General features: G+C 53.5%; 4 protein-coding genes across 4 annotated transcripts; 2 read left to right on the forward strand and 2 right to left on the reverse strand.

Annotated features, from left to right (window-relative positions):
* Positions 1-373: 373 nt before the first annotated feature.
* On the forward strand, positions 374-2,182 carry MNN2 (mannosyltransferase; the record flags this gene model as incomplete). The annotated part of the gene is made up of 1 exon (XM_071064095.1): positions 374-2,182. The coding sequence occupies one exon, from the start codon at positions 374-376 to the stop codon at positions 2,180-2,182; it is 1,809 nt and encodes a 602-aa protein (XP_070920196.1).
* Positions 2,183-3,916: 1,734 nt separating this feature from the next.
* MFIFM68171_08676 (uncharacterized protein) lies at positions 3,917-4,668 on the reverse strand (the record flags this gene model as incomplete). Its single annotated transcript, XM_071064096.1, has 3 exons — positions 3,917-4,113; positions 4,181-4,441; positions 4,521-4,668. The coding sequence occupies 3 exons, from the start codon at positions 4,666-4,668 to the stop codon at positions 3,917-3,919; spliced, it is 606 nt and encodes a 201-aa protein (XP_070920197.1).
* A 5,241-nt stretch (positions 4,669-9,909) lies between these two features.
* MFIFM68171_08677 (Carboxylic ester hydrolase) lies at positions 9,910-12,160 on the forward strand (the record flags this gene model as incomplete). The annotated part of the gene is made up of 7 exons (XM_071064097.1): positions 9,910-10,121; positions 10,176-10,298; positions 10,368-10,477; positions 10,540-10,903; positions 10,964-11,246; positions 11,305-11,525; positions 11,653-12,160. The coding sequence occupies 7 exons, from the start codon at positions 9,910-9,912 to the stop codon at positions 12,158-12,160; spliced, it is 1,821 nt and encodes a 606-aa protein (XP_070920198.1).
* Positions 12,161-12,672: 512 nt separating this feature from the next.
* On the reverse strand, positions 12,673-13,966 carry MFIFM68171_08678 (D-isomer specific 2-hydroxyacid dehydrogenase NAD-binding domain-containing protein; the record flags this gene model as incomplete). The annotated part of the gene is made up of 4 exons (XM_071064098.1): positions 12,673-13,285; positions 13,353-13,437; positions 13,498-13,550; positions 13,614-13,966. 4 exons carry the CDS (start codon positions 13,964-13,966, stop codon positions 12,673-12,675), a joined length of 1,104 nt encoding a protein of 367 aa, XP_070920199.1.
* Positions 13,967-14,624: the final 658 nt, after the last annotated feature.

Below are 14,624 nucleotides of genomic sequence, written 5' to 3' on the forward strand. Positions count from 1 at the left end.
ACGCTTCACTGCTACCTTGTGCTAACAGCCAAGACACGAATCATCCAAAACTCGCAACGCGCAGGGATCAGGGATTTGAATGAGGCAACAGCTTCTTGGCGCACAGCCACTGGAATCCTTCTCAACTCTTGTTTCGTCGATGGCGTCCACGAGACAAACCTCGCCGTCAGCCATGCAGCAGCCCGTTTCCCCCTCCCTCCGAACACAACGCGCCTGGCTGCCATGGCGAGGTAGCCGGCAAGCTTAATACCTGAACCCGATTCCTGCACGCACAGCCGAAGCGCTTCGATTCGCAACTCGGACGGCAGCACGTCGATTTGACGCCACCTCGGAGGCTCGGGCTGGCTCGTGGTCGCGCCCGAGTCCGTCGCCCATGCGCCCCGCGGTCAGGGCCGGCAGGGCGAGGTATCTCGTCCTCCTCGTGGTTCCCTTCTTTTGCACATTAGCCTACTTCATCACGCGTCCGACCTACACCTGGCGCCCGCCCGCGCATGTCGGTCCCCCCCGCACTCGCCTTCCCAGCACCAGCAATGAGACAGCCGACTGGTGGGTAGAGTTTTTTACCCGCCTCAACAACACGCAGGTCATGGCCTCTCCGACCAAGATAAAGGGCAAGGCACGCGCCGACAATTGGCGGCCCGACATCGACTATGCCCGGCCCGACTTGTGGAAGTTGAGCGAGGACGACCAGGCCAGGTTCCGCCAGTCGCACGCCTCGATCGTCAAGCAGCTCCCCGACTTTGCACGCCACCTCCCCTATCGCGCCGGCACCACGGGCGTCGTGACGACAGCCGGGGCCGCCAACTTTGGCCAGGCAGTCTCGGTGGTGCTGATGACTCGGCAGACCGGCTCGCATCTGCCCATCGAGGTTGTGCTCGACTCGTCGTCGGAATGGGCCGACTGGGTCTGCGCCAACATGATGCCGCGCTTCAACGCCACCTGTGTCTACCTCGAGGACATGTGGGTCAGCCTGCACCCCTTCGTGCCCAAGTTCCGACGCTACCAATGGAAGTTCATTTCCATCATCGCCTCGACCTTCCAGAACGTCCTCTTCCTCGACGCCGACTGCCTGCCCGTCCTCAACCCCGATTCCATATTCGAGCACGGCGCCGAGCCGTTTACGTCGGCCGGCTTCATCACCTGGCCCGACTTCTGGACCCCGTCGTCATCGCCGCTGTTCTACAAGATTGCGGGGGACATCGAGGTGCCGCCGCTCACGGCGCGCACGTCGTCCGAGAGCGGCATCATGGTGTACGACAAGGCTCGCCACGGCGACACGCTTCTCCTGGCCGCCTACTATAACTACAACGGGCCGAGGCACTATTACGACGTCTTGACACAGCACGGGATCTCGGGGGACGGTGACAAGGAGACGTTCCTGCAGGCTGCGTTGGTGCTGGATGCGCTGCGGCGGAAGGGCGTGTACGAGGAGCCGACCGGGTGGATGAAACCTGGCATCGGCGTTAAGAAGGGCTACTGGGATGTCAAGAGGATCCCCATGGTTCACGGGCGGTCGGTCAAGGGGGAATGGAATGGCATGTTTATGCAACAGATGGATCCGGTCGAGGATTACCGGGTGGTCATGGCCGCCATTGAGGAGGCTAAACGCGGGCCGGAAGCTAAGGCCGAGGACGAAGACAAAGTCGAGGAGAATAACGAGGACAGGCCTAAGGAGATGCCCAAGCACAAGCCTGGCGAGGGAACCGGGACCGAGAACAAGGTCCCCCGCAGAGCGAACCGTCGCCGGTTTTGGCGGTGGGGTGGGAAGGACAAGCCCGAGACCAGCGGCGAGAAGGCCCCGCCGCCGACGATCGCGCAGGTCAAGCCCGGGCCGACCTGGCAGGAAGACTTCCTCACCGACTCGAGCTTCCTAGCCACCGTCGGCAACCTGACGCTCAACCACTACCACGGCCGCTTCATGTTCTTCCACCACAACGGTGTCAAGCCCGACTTTACGCGCATCCTCGACAAGAAGGCGGGCATCGTCGCCGTCAACGAAGAGGGCAAGTACGTCAGGATGTGGGGGGATCCGGGCTGGGTCATCCAGCGGACAGGGCGCGACGTCGAGAAGCTGTGGTGGCAGGACTCGATACAGATCTATTGCCACCCGGAAATGGCCCAGTGGGCGCCGGTGTGCGCTAAGATGCAAGAAGTTTATGCGCAGGTGTATGATACGGACTGATGGCGCGCCGGGGGTGCATAGATGTATCTCATGAGCATCGGGCAATGTAACGGAGTTTGGAGTACCGGGAAAGGGGTGGCAACTTTGGAAAAGCTGGCAGGAGGGTTGTGGTCTTTCTTTGTATAGATCATAGAACCCCTAATATTTAGAACATCATTTCGAAGACCCCAACCAAAAACCGTAAGCCTTGAAATGGTACGAAAACACACATTCACACCCATAAAACAAGGGGGAGGACAAAGACGGCAAACGGCCGGATGAACGAGGCTGGGCAACCACAACAGGAGATCTTTTCAGCCCAAACAAGATCAAAACAGGATGTGGACATAGAGCTCCCCTTGGTCCGAGGGAGATCATCTTGCACGCATAAAAAGCTCTCAAATAGTGCGGGCGACCATCAAGTTTGGAAAAGGGCTTGGAATTGGATGTTCTGTTTCAAGATCGATGGCCTGAGGCCTACTTAAGGCGTAGAGTAACTCACGCTGGATCTTGCGTACTCCGCAAGATCCAGCGTTCAGAGTCCAGAGGGCCCAGATCCCCGCGGGTAGTTTTCAGCAACTCAACAAAAGCTATTGCTAGTAACTAACAAAAACGCAGCTGAGATTTATTGCAATTTGGCCTAGAATTGACAAAGGTCTAGTAAGTTGAAGTGGTGAAGTGGAAAGCGATGTGGTCTAACAAGCTACCCTAAATGTGTGGTGCCCTATAGGTTGGTACATCGACTTAGGTAGAGGCGGAGGGTTAGAAACAGGATAGAATTCTAGAGTTCATCAGGGCCAATATGTGTATACCAGCAGGAGATTACTGTGCTGACAGTATTTATGGCGTCACCATCCAATCCGCATGTTGCAAGTGGGAAATACGGGCCACTCAAGTGGGAAAAAAAAAAAAAAAAAACCGGCGTACTACTCTGGATGAGTGTCCATGAGAGAACTTCCGGGAGAGGAACCAACAAAATTTCTGGAATTAAATGAACAAGGATTAGAGTAGTCTACTGAAGAATGCTAGAGATCTCAAATCTGTGATGGAGTATTACTAGTATGAACTGAAGTTGCCTATGACCGACAAATTATTGGACCGCGTTTCTCGTCCCCCAAGATAGTCTGTGGTATTGCAATATCTACCAACAAAACCGTCTTCGGAACCATCCTTGCGGACCAAGCCAACAGAAGCTTCACATATGACACCGCATATAACCGAAGACCGCGGCCGGTGGTTACCGGATCTCAGAAGGAAGGCCGCGAGCCGCGACGGCAGGTCGAAGGTGCCCAATGTTCTCTCTCAACCGTTTGATACTAAGTACTGATATTCTGACTCCAAGACTGCCCTGAGTAGTTTATAGTCTTTTTGTATAGTCTAACCATTGAAAGAGTAACTCAAGTAAACGAAGAATTGTTTCGACCCAGTCCTAACAACTCTTTCCCTAATAGTGTGAAGGCGACCTCTGCTATCGGAGATACAAGAGAGTACTACTGTATCTTCAAATCAATATGTAACTACTAGGTCCTTATCATGATAACCTCTTTCATAACTGTTGCTATTGCAGTTGAGACTAGCTGTACAAGCCAATGAACGGACAGCACCGTAGTCCTGTACCGTCCCTCCTTCTGGTCAAACTCAATCCTTCTCATTCCCAATCTCCAGCCTGAGTTAGAGATTGTGAACCACCGCACCCAAGGGTGTCGAATGCCCTGTCATCCCCTATACAGCGACCAATGGAGATGCCTATCAAATTCAGGTGCGTCCGATACCAATCCCAATACCAAGACCGAGGTCCAGACCGAGGCCCAAGCTCACGCCGAGAGACGCGCCGAGCACAGCCTTGACACAGGCTCCAACGGAGGCCGCGATGCCAGCAAAGACGCCATCGAGGCAAAGCACGAGCTTAGTGAAAGCAGCGAAGCAGGGCTTCACGTACTTCTTGACGCAGCCTAGCAGCGGCAGATTAGCGAGTTTCTCTTGATTACTAGCTGCAGGAAACGGCGCGCGGCAACGCACTTTCACCCAGAATCTCAACGATGATCTTGATGTCATCGCAGAACTTGGTCGTGTGCTCCTCGAGCTTGCCCCTGGCGCACTTGGCGTCGCAGCCGCCGTTGGACGCGACGATCTCGGCCTCGGCACTGGCCTCTATCTCGGCGGCCGCGCTGGCGAGCAGCTCGGCGCAGGCGTCCAGATCGGCCTTGAGCTTGGCCGCGAGCGCCTCGCGGACCTCGAGCGCGGCGCTGATGTCTATATCGGCTTCGACACAGATGGCGACTTGCGTTGTTGTTAGCGAAGGAACTAGAGGTCGGTGGGTGGGTGGGTTGGAGAAAACTCTAGAGGAAGGGGGACATACCGGCTGCCTTGGTACGAGCTTCGACTTCCGCAAAGATGTCGTCTATCTTGGTGGTACGGGGGACGAGATGGGAGGTGGACTCAACCGGGAGGGGGTTTGCCAGCGAGCTAGCGAAAAGAGCGGTAAGGGCGAAGAGTGCGGCCTTCATGATGATGGGTAACAGGAAGAACAATTCAACGCTATCGTCCTTTGTTCAGATAGAAACTCAGAAGCCGGGAGCTGACTTGAGATTTGCAGCGCAGGATCTCGGTCGCGGTTAGAGACCTAGGCGAGTGGTTGGGGAGAGCAGGGAGGGAGAGCCCGGAGAGGTCACCAACACACCAATATATAGGCATCTCTGTTTCCTGTAGTTTTCTTTTCTCTCTCGCTCGTGATCCATGGTATCGCTGATCGAACCTCGTGTCGGCGCGTACACTGCATCCCTAATTCACAAGTAGATGGGATCCAATATCGCAACAGATAAACAATATAGCATCGGTCCGCCAGTCTCCACGAATCGCCCTCTCGGGTACTGCAGCGTCAGTTGACCTGAGACTCGGAAGTCAGGGACTGATAGACTGGCAACTACAGGAGTATGAAGCGAGTTCGGGTGTATATTCGCGCCGAAATAGCCTATAACGTCATAACCAACTTTCTTGTCCAGCGTAGTCAGCTTCCCACGGCGTTCCCGTACCACGGAAAGCGGAATCTTGGAAGATCTACAAGAAGCTGAGCTGGGATATATCGGCTTTTGGTATGCAACGAAGAGCCGTACCCCACACATGGACGATCGTCGTCGATCAACCCCGGCTGACGGTGGGTGTTGATTGCCGGGGAACACGTGGGTCGATCGGCAGCACGGCCCGCCAAGTCGTTCCTCCAAGTCCTCCAGCCTACGGAATTTGCTGATCACTACTAGTTGGCACCGGGAAGGGCCGCAATAGGGCCGGTCAAGCGATTCTGTTCGAACGAGAACGGTGCAGATGGCCCGTTTTCGTGGCAGGGGGAGCATTTAGCTTAACTAATACGCACACAAGGCGCGGCACCTCTGAAGAAATGCTGGTATGGGCTCTGCTAATTACATCTTATGATCTAAGTAGACAACCAAACCAGGGTGATGGAACAATATGCTCTGGACTCTCCCCAGGAAGTGGGGTGTGGACGGTGAAGGAATGTGGGCCAGCACACAGGTCACACGGTAAATGTGCACGTATATATAGCGAAGGTATTATAGGTCCCTGGAATCCTCTGCTCGCTACGCTTTATGTTGATTACGTGCCCTAAGATTCTGCCGTGTGTTCGGAACAAAACCGGTTTTTCGTACAAACCGGCACCCTTTGAGAACCACGAGTTGTTCCATCCGAGAGGAGGCAGCAGAGCGGTTAGGTACGTAGGGTAGAAAAGTACCGTTAGGTTACCCGAATGGAAGTCGGTCTAGATCTAGGTACCTGAAACTTTTCAATTTTGTCAAGAGGATTGAAAATGCAATACTACATACTTTAGGCGGTGTTTCCGAGGTAAAAATTGTGAAAGTGTAAGCAAGTGGCTAGTAGGTTTCATAGGGGGTTATCTTAAACTATTCGAGTGCCCACCTACGTTACCCATGGGTCAACTCGGTATTTCCATACCCTACGCTGGGAACCTTCGATTAGCCATACCACCTCCCCCACCTCCAGGGCCGCGGTCCCCCTAGCGCCGGATCCTATGACGGAAAGTTACCGCGCGCCTACACCGCTGATCAGCGGCCCTACTCCCGAGCAGCATATGGGCTATAGCTTTTCAACACGGTTGTAAGGGTTTCAGATCGCTGCAAATAGCAGAGAGAGGAAGGTTTTCGTTCCCGCCTGTGAGACAACGGCAAAACTTTGCTACAGAAGCCCTGGATTGACACAGGTTGAAAGACATGGCTGCCAATCTGCTAGCGCAAGTACTGAACAAGGCAATACAGGAGGGGTTGTTGCTGAGCTTCCCATGGCCCGGGTAAATGGAATGGGCGCGGGTCGTGGTCCGGCTAAACACCAGGCTATGTCTCACCGATACGGCCGGTACAGAGACGACGAGGTTATTGAGTACCCTACGCGCCCAATTATCATGTGAGATCCTCTGGCCGCATTAGGTTGATTCAAATAAGACCGTTGATCAGCACGGCGGACCAGGATGCCCCTGACAAAACGCTCACACACGTCGTGTTTATCAGCTCGCACGGGATTAGGTTCGGCGTAGGGACGTACAAAATTGCCGCCCTTCATCATGGGCATCTTGAGACAAGGTAATGGCGTCAATCTGCTGAATCCTCTAATGTGCTCTGCGGGTAAATGTCAACTCCATGAGCAGAGTACCTAGCATTAGTGTAGCGTTCAGCTCGTGTTCTATGTATGCTAAGCAAAATGCTCAATATATTGATTGTTACCACAGGAGTCGGAAACCTGAAGCCAGTAGGAGACCTGTTAGATCTCAGAACCGCCAGGTGGACAGTGACCGTGGTCTGCCGGGGGGAAAGGGTCAAGTCGAACGAGGCTGCAGCGAAAGACGGATCCCGTAGCATGGAGCCAGATTGTGTCACATGCTACAGGACCCGAACGTCCTGATGCTGCAATCCGGCAGATCAAAGCTCATATTTGTACAACGATCCTCCCGAATAGTTGTAACAGCTGCAACGGCATTGGACAGAAGCACGGCACTATGAGCGGCAACAACCCGCATTGCCATATTGGACAATGGAGAAGCTTGAGCTACCATTATCGAGGGAGAGGGCTGGTTTGCCTAGCTATACGCTGGGAATACGAGATGTTTGTACTTCGTTACCCCTAGCGCAGGGAACTCGATATAAAACAGTATTCTGAGCGCAAGACGTTGTTAAAATTTCGGGTTTGAAAGACATCGTCTGATTAATGTTGCACAGCTTTTACAACTATTAAGGCACCGTTTGCAATAGAAAATATGTTATTTAAGTTCTATAACTCTATAATAGAATGCAAATTTGCCTTTCGTTAGCTGTGTTTGGCCCCGTGACTACGAAGAAGCTAGCTTGCTTACTTATATCTAAATCCTTGAGATGCTCATTTTGTCGCGATCTGAAAGGGTTTAGCGCTGCCAAGAGTTAGAGCGCAGTTAGCCGCAGGGGATCTCTTTTGTATATATACCGCTCAAAGTCTCCCACATATTGGGATCAGAACAAGGCACACTTTTCTTTCTTTTGTTCTACCTACGCTCTATTCCTGAGCCGCCACTTCGCTCCCTGCAGTGCGACACATTTGTATCTGCTAACCTCTCGCTTCGTAAGTCAAATGTCGGAGATAAACTAAATGTAAACCAGAACAAGGATACGTCTCAATTTTCGTTGATGCCGCTGCCATAGACAAGAAAGCAAAACCTTTTCCTCGAGTAATACGTAGAGACGGACATGACCTTTCTCGTCCCCATCTCATTGTCAATCGGCACTTAATTAACCCTATCCAGGCTCGCAAGCTTCATAGTCACTATCCGTCTCTACCAACGCACCTGACATCTCACCCCCAGAAACCGGCGAACATTACTATCAGCAGCATCACCACCGAGAAGGGATCTCAGTGTCACCTACAGGCTCTGCCAATGTACGCCGGTTCTGGCCGGCCTTTTACGCCGAAAGCTTTCTATCACGCCGTACTTATACCCTACCAGTATCCCACAAATGCGTATCCACAAGGCAAGCTCACCTGGCAGGCGGTGCTCGTCAGTGACGAACTTTAGCGCGTCTTTTTTTTCACACCCTGCTTACCTACCCTTAGAAAATAGGTAATCCTGTTAATCTGACCACTCAACCGCTGCGCTGCCACCATGCACAGTAAATAGACACCCCGGCACTACTATCGTGTTGCCAGCGGCGATAGCAGCTCTCTTGTCTCAGGTACGGGGCCCAGATATCATGATTTATTTTGTCCCTGAGATGGCTAGTTGGATGCTGTTCGGACTGCGAGCCACTCGACAAACAGAGAGGGTATGGGACATGGCGGTGGTTCCGAGTCAACAAGACATCTTGTATACAAACATTTTTTTTTCTCTACATATCGTGGGTGTCTACTTAGGCTGTGTTAGCTATTATTTGCGGTTACTAACCCGGACGTGGCTGTTACCACCAGACAATGTGATTGCCCTATGCCCAGAATAGCTCTACAAGGGCCGCGATCTTCGATGCTCTGTCTGTGGTTGAGCGTATACGCTTCCGCCATCCTCCTTGCCAGCACGGGACATGGCGTGGATAGACTGAAACTGATGTCTACAGACGGCTTTGCAATCCCTGGAAGAGTATCGGGGTCCGCAGTCATAATGTTGAGATCTTGCTCTCAACGTTCTCCGAGACACTGTGCGGGGTTGTCTTATAGGCGGTGCTGACATGATCCAGCCAGCTTTGGGTCTTTTGGTTTATCTTCCCCCTTTCTCACCAGGTCCTGACTTCAGTTGCTGTAACTTGAGAGACCTTAGTTACTCCTGTCCTGGGGTGTTCACCAGCGAGTCTAACCCCCCGAATATTTATTCCCTTCTACCCTTATTCGGTGATATCGTGATACGGAGTTTACCGTCTGAGCTTAATATGATAGTTTGAAACTATCACAGTTGTATCGGCATCGCGGAAATTTCATTGGAGAGGTTGTAAGCTTGTTAGCATTCCTCATCCCGCCAAACAAGCGTGTTTTATGTCGATGTCCTCTGGTAGGTATCTTGTTCTCGGTGCATGATATCTTTCGGTTGTATCTCGCTCGATGCTTGAGGTGATTGCATCGATGTCGCTGGACGAGGCGGCTTAAGGTTTGACGCCGCGCTTTATATCTCGGCAACCCGGCGGAGGAATCGAATGTTGCCTATCGAAATGAAGCCTGTCGTGGCGGCCGTACGCTGACTGGGATGAACAACCTTGCCTTCACCTAGAAACTACGAAAGCCCTCCTGGAGTCGTTCTGGCGTTAATGCGGAACTGTATCCGTCCCCGGCAGCAGGTGCTCGGTTCGGACCATCGTCATTAATCCAAAAAGTTGGTTCCTGGGTCACCTCACGTTTGGTTCTGCACAGTTTGGAGTCCTCGCCAAATTCTCGCGGCTCTACGGCAAAAGGTTACCTTGGGTGCATTGGGGTCCGCCACAATCATTCCTGATTCGTGCGGCAGGGACATAAAGGTATTACCCATTCTGCCAGTCATCATACTCTTCGTATTCAACCGCATACCCGTCGCTTATCGTAAAAAACGGAATGGCGATGCTACGGTTGTATAGAGTCAAGATCGGGGATGCAGCACATTTTGAGGGACAATGGCCAGCAGCCCTTAAAGTCCCGGGCGCTCCAGACTGTGTATAGTTATTAACTCCCTGTACCGAGCCCCCGGATTCCGGAACCCACGATCATCGTGACCATTCGACCCACGCCCTATCTCCTGAACGATGATCAAAACCAAGAATCAATTCGTAGCCGTATATCAACTAGCTGTGATTCTCGCAGCTGGCAGGCTAGTGTCCGGTTTCATTCAAGAGCAATTTGTTCCGCCGGACCTCAAAGGGGTCTCGGGAGGCGCTGCCGCACCGATTGTGGACTTGGGATACTCTCAGTATCAAGGGTCCTACGATCCAACTTTCGATACTAATGTCTACCGAGGGTAGGCGTGAGCAGTAATCTTAAGGTATATAGAAGAGACATTGATAATTCACAGAATTCGCTTCGCTGCTCCGCCGAAGCGTTGGCAACTTCCAGAGGCTCCCGAAGTGAATCGCACTTCGGTCATCCAAGCCGTCAGTGACCCTCCCCGATGTCCGCAATCACTGCCGGGCCCAACGTTAGTATTCTCATCTCTGCCCCTTAGTATTGTCCCCAAAGATATTGACTAGTTGTTTTCCACTGATAGGCCGGCCGTTGTAAATTTCAATGAATCCATCTTGGGTAACGAGGACTGCCTATTTCTAAACGTATTTTCCCCAGCAAATGCAACTAAACTGCCAGTAGTAGTTTGGATTCGTATGTAACCCGCGCACTTTTTCTCTTTTTAGTCACAACTCCTCATAGCTGATGCTTTACAGATGGTGGCGGTTATGGCGCCGGCTGGGCCAGCTCGTTTGACTTCTCCTATATAGGGCGAGCTGTGGGCAATGGCATCGTCTCCGTAACGATTCAGTATCGCTTGGGCGCGTTCGGATTCTTGTCGTCAGCTGAGGTCGCGGACCAGGGAGTCGTGAATGCCGGATTGCACGATATGCGCTTCGCACTCCAATGGGTGCAGAAGTACATCAGCCGCTTCGGAGGTGATCCTGATCAGGTCACGATCTCTGGTGAGTCGGCTGGTGGTGGTTCTGTCATGTTGATGGCGATGGCAAATGGCGGCACAGAAGGCACAAGTCTCTTCAGGAGGGGGATTGCCAGCAGCCCCTATTTCCCAACGCAGCCGTGAGTGACTTCAGTGTTCCCTACAGCATACCCGAGCCGCCCCACTAAATTTGTGTATAGAAACTTTGATGATGCTTTACCCACCGACTATTACCTACAATTTGCTCGACGAGCTGAGTGTCTCGGTAGCAACGAGACAGTTATCCCAAGCGACGGTTCCGTCTTTAGATGCCTGCAGAATGCCGACACGATCGTCCTGCAAAACGCCAGCGCATACACCAGCTACGCCGCCAAATTCGGACAGTGGGCTTTCATCCCCGTGTCTGATGGCACCCTCATTCGGGAGCAACCTAACCGACAACTCCTCAGCGGAAAAGTTAATGGCGAGCGAATTCTCACCGGGGTCAGTTACTCTCCACCCCGGACAACATAATTACACTTAGCTGATATTAACTCGACAGAGCAACGCCAACGAAGGAACTTTCTTCGTCCCCCAAAACATTACCACCCAATCGCATTTTGAGTCTTTCCTCGCCCTCAACTACCCCTCCGTAGCAGCATCGAACATCACCTCGCTTCTAAGTAGATATTCCATCCCACTGAACTTCACGTCGCCCAAATTCGATTCGGACGGCCTCCACCCGCCCTACGCCACCCATGTCTCGGCCTTCGCGGTCGGCTGGTAAGCGTTTATTTTTTCCATTCGTGACCCATTTCCGCACATTTCCCTCAAAGCCCCACTATGGGCCTCAGCTACTCAATCACCGCCGTGATAGAACCGCCAACTAACGAACATAATCACCGCACAGGCAACAAGCAGCGAACAACCTCTACGCCGAAGCCACATTTGTCTGCCCCTCCTTCTGGCTCGGGGACGCTTACGTGCCTGACTCGGCCGCCCTAGCGGACAGGGCGGGTTGGCGCTACCAGTTCTCGATCCCCAATGCCTTCCACGGCGCGGACTTGGGTCCGCTGCAGACAGACCCCAAAGGAGCAGCCACCAATGTCGATGGGACATTCAGGAGAGGGTTCCAAGAGGTTTGGGGGCGGTTTATTGTGACGGGAGACCCAACGTTGACGATGGGTGGCGGGAATGGGACGGGTTTATTGGCGGCGGCGGAGAACGGGACTTGGAGACGGTGGGGGGAGATCGTGGGGAAGAGAGGGTCGGGGACGCTGAACTCGAGGGAATATGGCATGTTGAATTTGAATGTGACTAGTGAGGGGAGGACGGATTGGAAGGTTGTGGATGGGTTGAACTGGGAAGGAGGCAGGCGGGAGAGGTGTGCCTTGTGGGCGAGAATTGGCGTGATGTGAAAGGTAGGAGACTTAATGGGGGGAAGCGTAGGGTGTGTTGAGGTGTGTCCTAATGGCACACCGTGATGGCGGGTTAGTCTATGCTCAGCTGGCATGAGCCATGCCAATGATACTACCACTGAGTGCTTCCGCCCCGCGGTCTGGTGCGTCTTTTCAAGCCCCGACTTCCGCTCGGTAATACCACTCCTCGCCGTCCGCCCACAAAGAGTATATCGTCATGTAACGTAAAAAAATATATAACTATACCGTAGCTGCTATGACAGAATGCAGGAGCCGGCTACCCGGTTAGACCGGACCAGTAGCAGTTTACCTATTAGGCTTATAGTTCCGCAGTTCTCTGCCTTCTCAGGCCCCATTCCCAGCTTGGTTCCCATGTCATGACGGTATACTAACACAAGATGAGGAGAAAGCACGCGGGGCCGTCCGGAACTCCAAACATCGAGGAGACAAGCGGTCCCCCCTCTCTCCCCGAAAATACACACACAGAGAAAAAGAAACAAAGAATTTGCCCATCAATACCCTGCCTTTTTATCCACCTTGTTGACCAGCTCCCGGCCCTCGCTCATCCTCGTCAAATTGAACTCCAGCACCGCCAACACCCGCTCGAAATACTTCGCCGACGCTCCCGAAACATGGGGCGTGATGATGACATTCTTTGCCTTCCACAGCGGGTGGCCGTCGGGCAGCGGCTCGGGGTCCGTCACGTCTAGAGCCGCGCCCTTGATGGTTCCGTCGTCGAGCGCGTCGATCAGGGCCGCCGTGTCGATCACGGCCCCGCGGGCAATGTTCGACACGAACGCCCTCCCCTTCCGCCCGTCCGCGGCCAGCACCTCGAACTCGGCCTTGCCCAGCAGGTAGGCCGTCTTGTCGGTCAGCGGAGTCGCCACGACCAGCAGGTCGAGGCCCGACGCCAGGAAGCCGTGGAGGTCGGCCGTGGAGCCGCCCGAGAACCACTTGGACGGGAAGATGCCCTCCGGGTCGCCCAGGCCCGGCGGGGTCCAGGACTTGTCACGCCGCGACGACGGGGTCCGGCGCGGGTGCAGGGTGTATGCGTGGACGGACATGCCCAGCGCGGTGGCGAGACGGGCTGCTTGCCGGCCTATGCTGCCGTAGCCTAGGATGCCGCTGTTGTGGTCGAGGTTGGTCAGGCCATGAAAAAACAAAACGGGGATGGGATCGGATGAAGGCGTACACTGTCTTGCCGACGGCATCTTCCATGCCCATCATATTGCCTCTGTCCCAGTGGGCTTGTTTTTGCTTCTCAAGGTACTCGGCAACTTTAAGGGAAACGAAGTTAGTGGAGGCAGCCTCTTGGACGGGAAAGGGGCGTCACTGACAGCGATGTTCAAACGCGAGGTAGGTGCTGATAATCCATTCGGATATTTGCGGTCTCAACCACGGGAAGAGTAAGTCTTCCAGTCCGGACTCTTCTAGCACAGGATCGCAGACTCACCCGTGAATGCCATTCGCTGTGCAAAACGTAACATCTGTATCCTTAAAAAGAGGATTATCCAGGACATGGTTCGCGCCCGCGCTCATCAGCTGGACATACTCCAGCTTAGGCGCCTCCTGAGGTTTTGGAAAGGTGCCGAACGTTAAGATAATGGTTACATCCTCCCAGACCTCCGCTGGCAAGTCACCTGGCGCCGTCAACTTCTCGGGGGGCGTCTGCTGGTGGTATACTACTTGCAGATCGGGAAACTTGGCGGCTAGCTTGTCGATGAAGGCGCCAGGCGGCTCCCAAGGCGTGATCATCAAGAGCTTGTGGCCCTTGAGGGTCTTGCTGGCGTTTGCCTTGACTAACATGGCGTTGATGAGTTGGGGGGAACAAGAAGCATGGAGCGCTGTGTTTTGTAAGCTGTTGGTTTCTGCAAGGCCAAGTCGTTGACACCGTGACGGGCGGGCGGTCAAGGCGACGGGAGCCAGTGCGGAGGCGGTCCGAGATCGAATCCGGAACTGAGAGCTCTGCTCCGCTTCCCGTGAGGTTACACCAATGCATGTGGGGAGCGGTTCGCATAGTGTGCTTAATTAGTAATCAAACCTCGGCAACGGCCGTTGTTTGATCATTGCCTTGCCCATGAAGACGCAAGAGATATCTGAACCTATCACGCACCAATCTACAGAATATCTCTGACACAGTCGAAACCTTGAGCACATAGACGTACAAAACAGCACCGGCTTGGACAAGTGGGTGTTAGCATCCGATTGACGTGCCGATCCTCTCTTCGGGCTCTGCAGCCGCCCGCAACGACCCGCACTCAATAGCGACTTAACAGAAATTCGAATCTAAGATACTAAAGAACAATAAGTTCCAGGAATACCTTGCGAGTAAAAGCACTGAGAGAGTGGTCTTGTCGTGAGAGGGGCAGTTCGGACAGATCAAACGTAGGTTGACCCGTATGTGAGGTCCAACTAGCAGGGACACATCGTACGCAAAGACCATAGTATTGCCGCCGCAGCTTTA

This window comes from Madurella fahalii (assembly GCF_045866475.1).
Source record: "Madurella fahalii IFM 68171 DNA, scaffold_5, whole genome shotgun sequence".
NCBI lineage: Eukaryota > Fungi > Ascomycota > Sordariomycetes > Sordariales > Madurella > Madurella fahalii.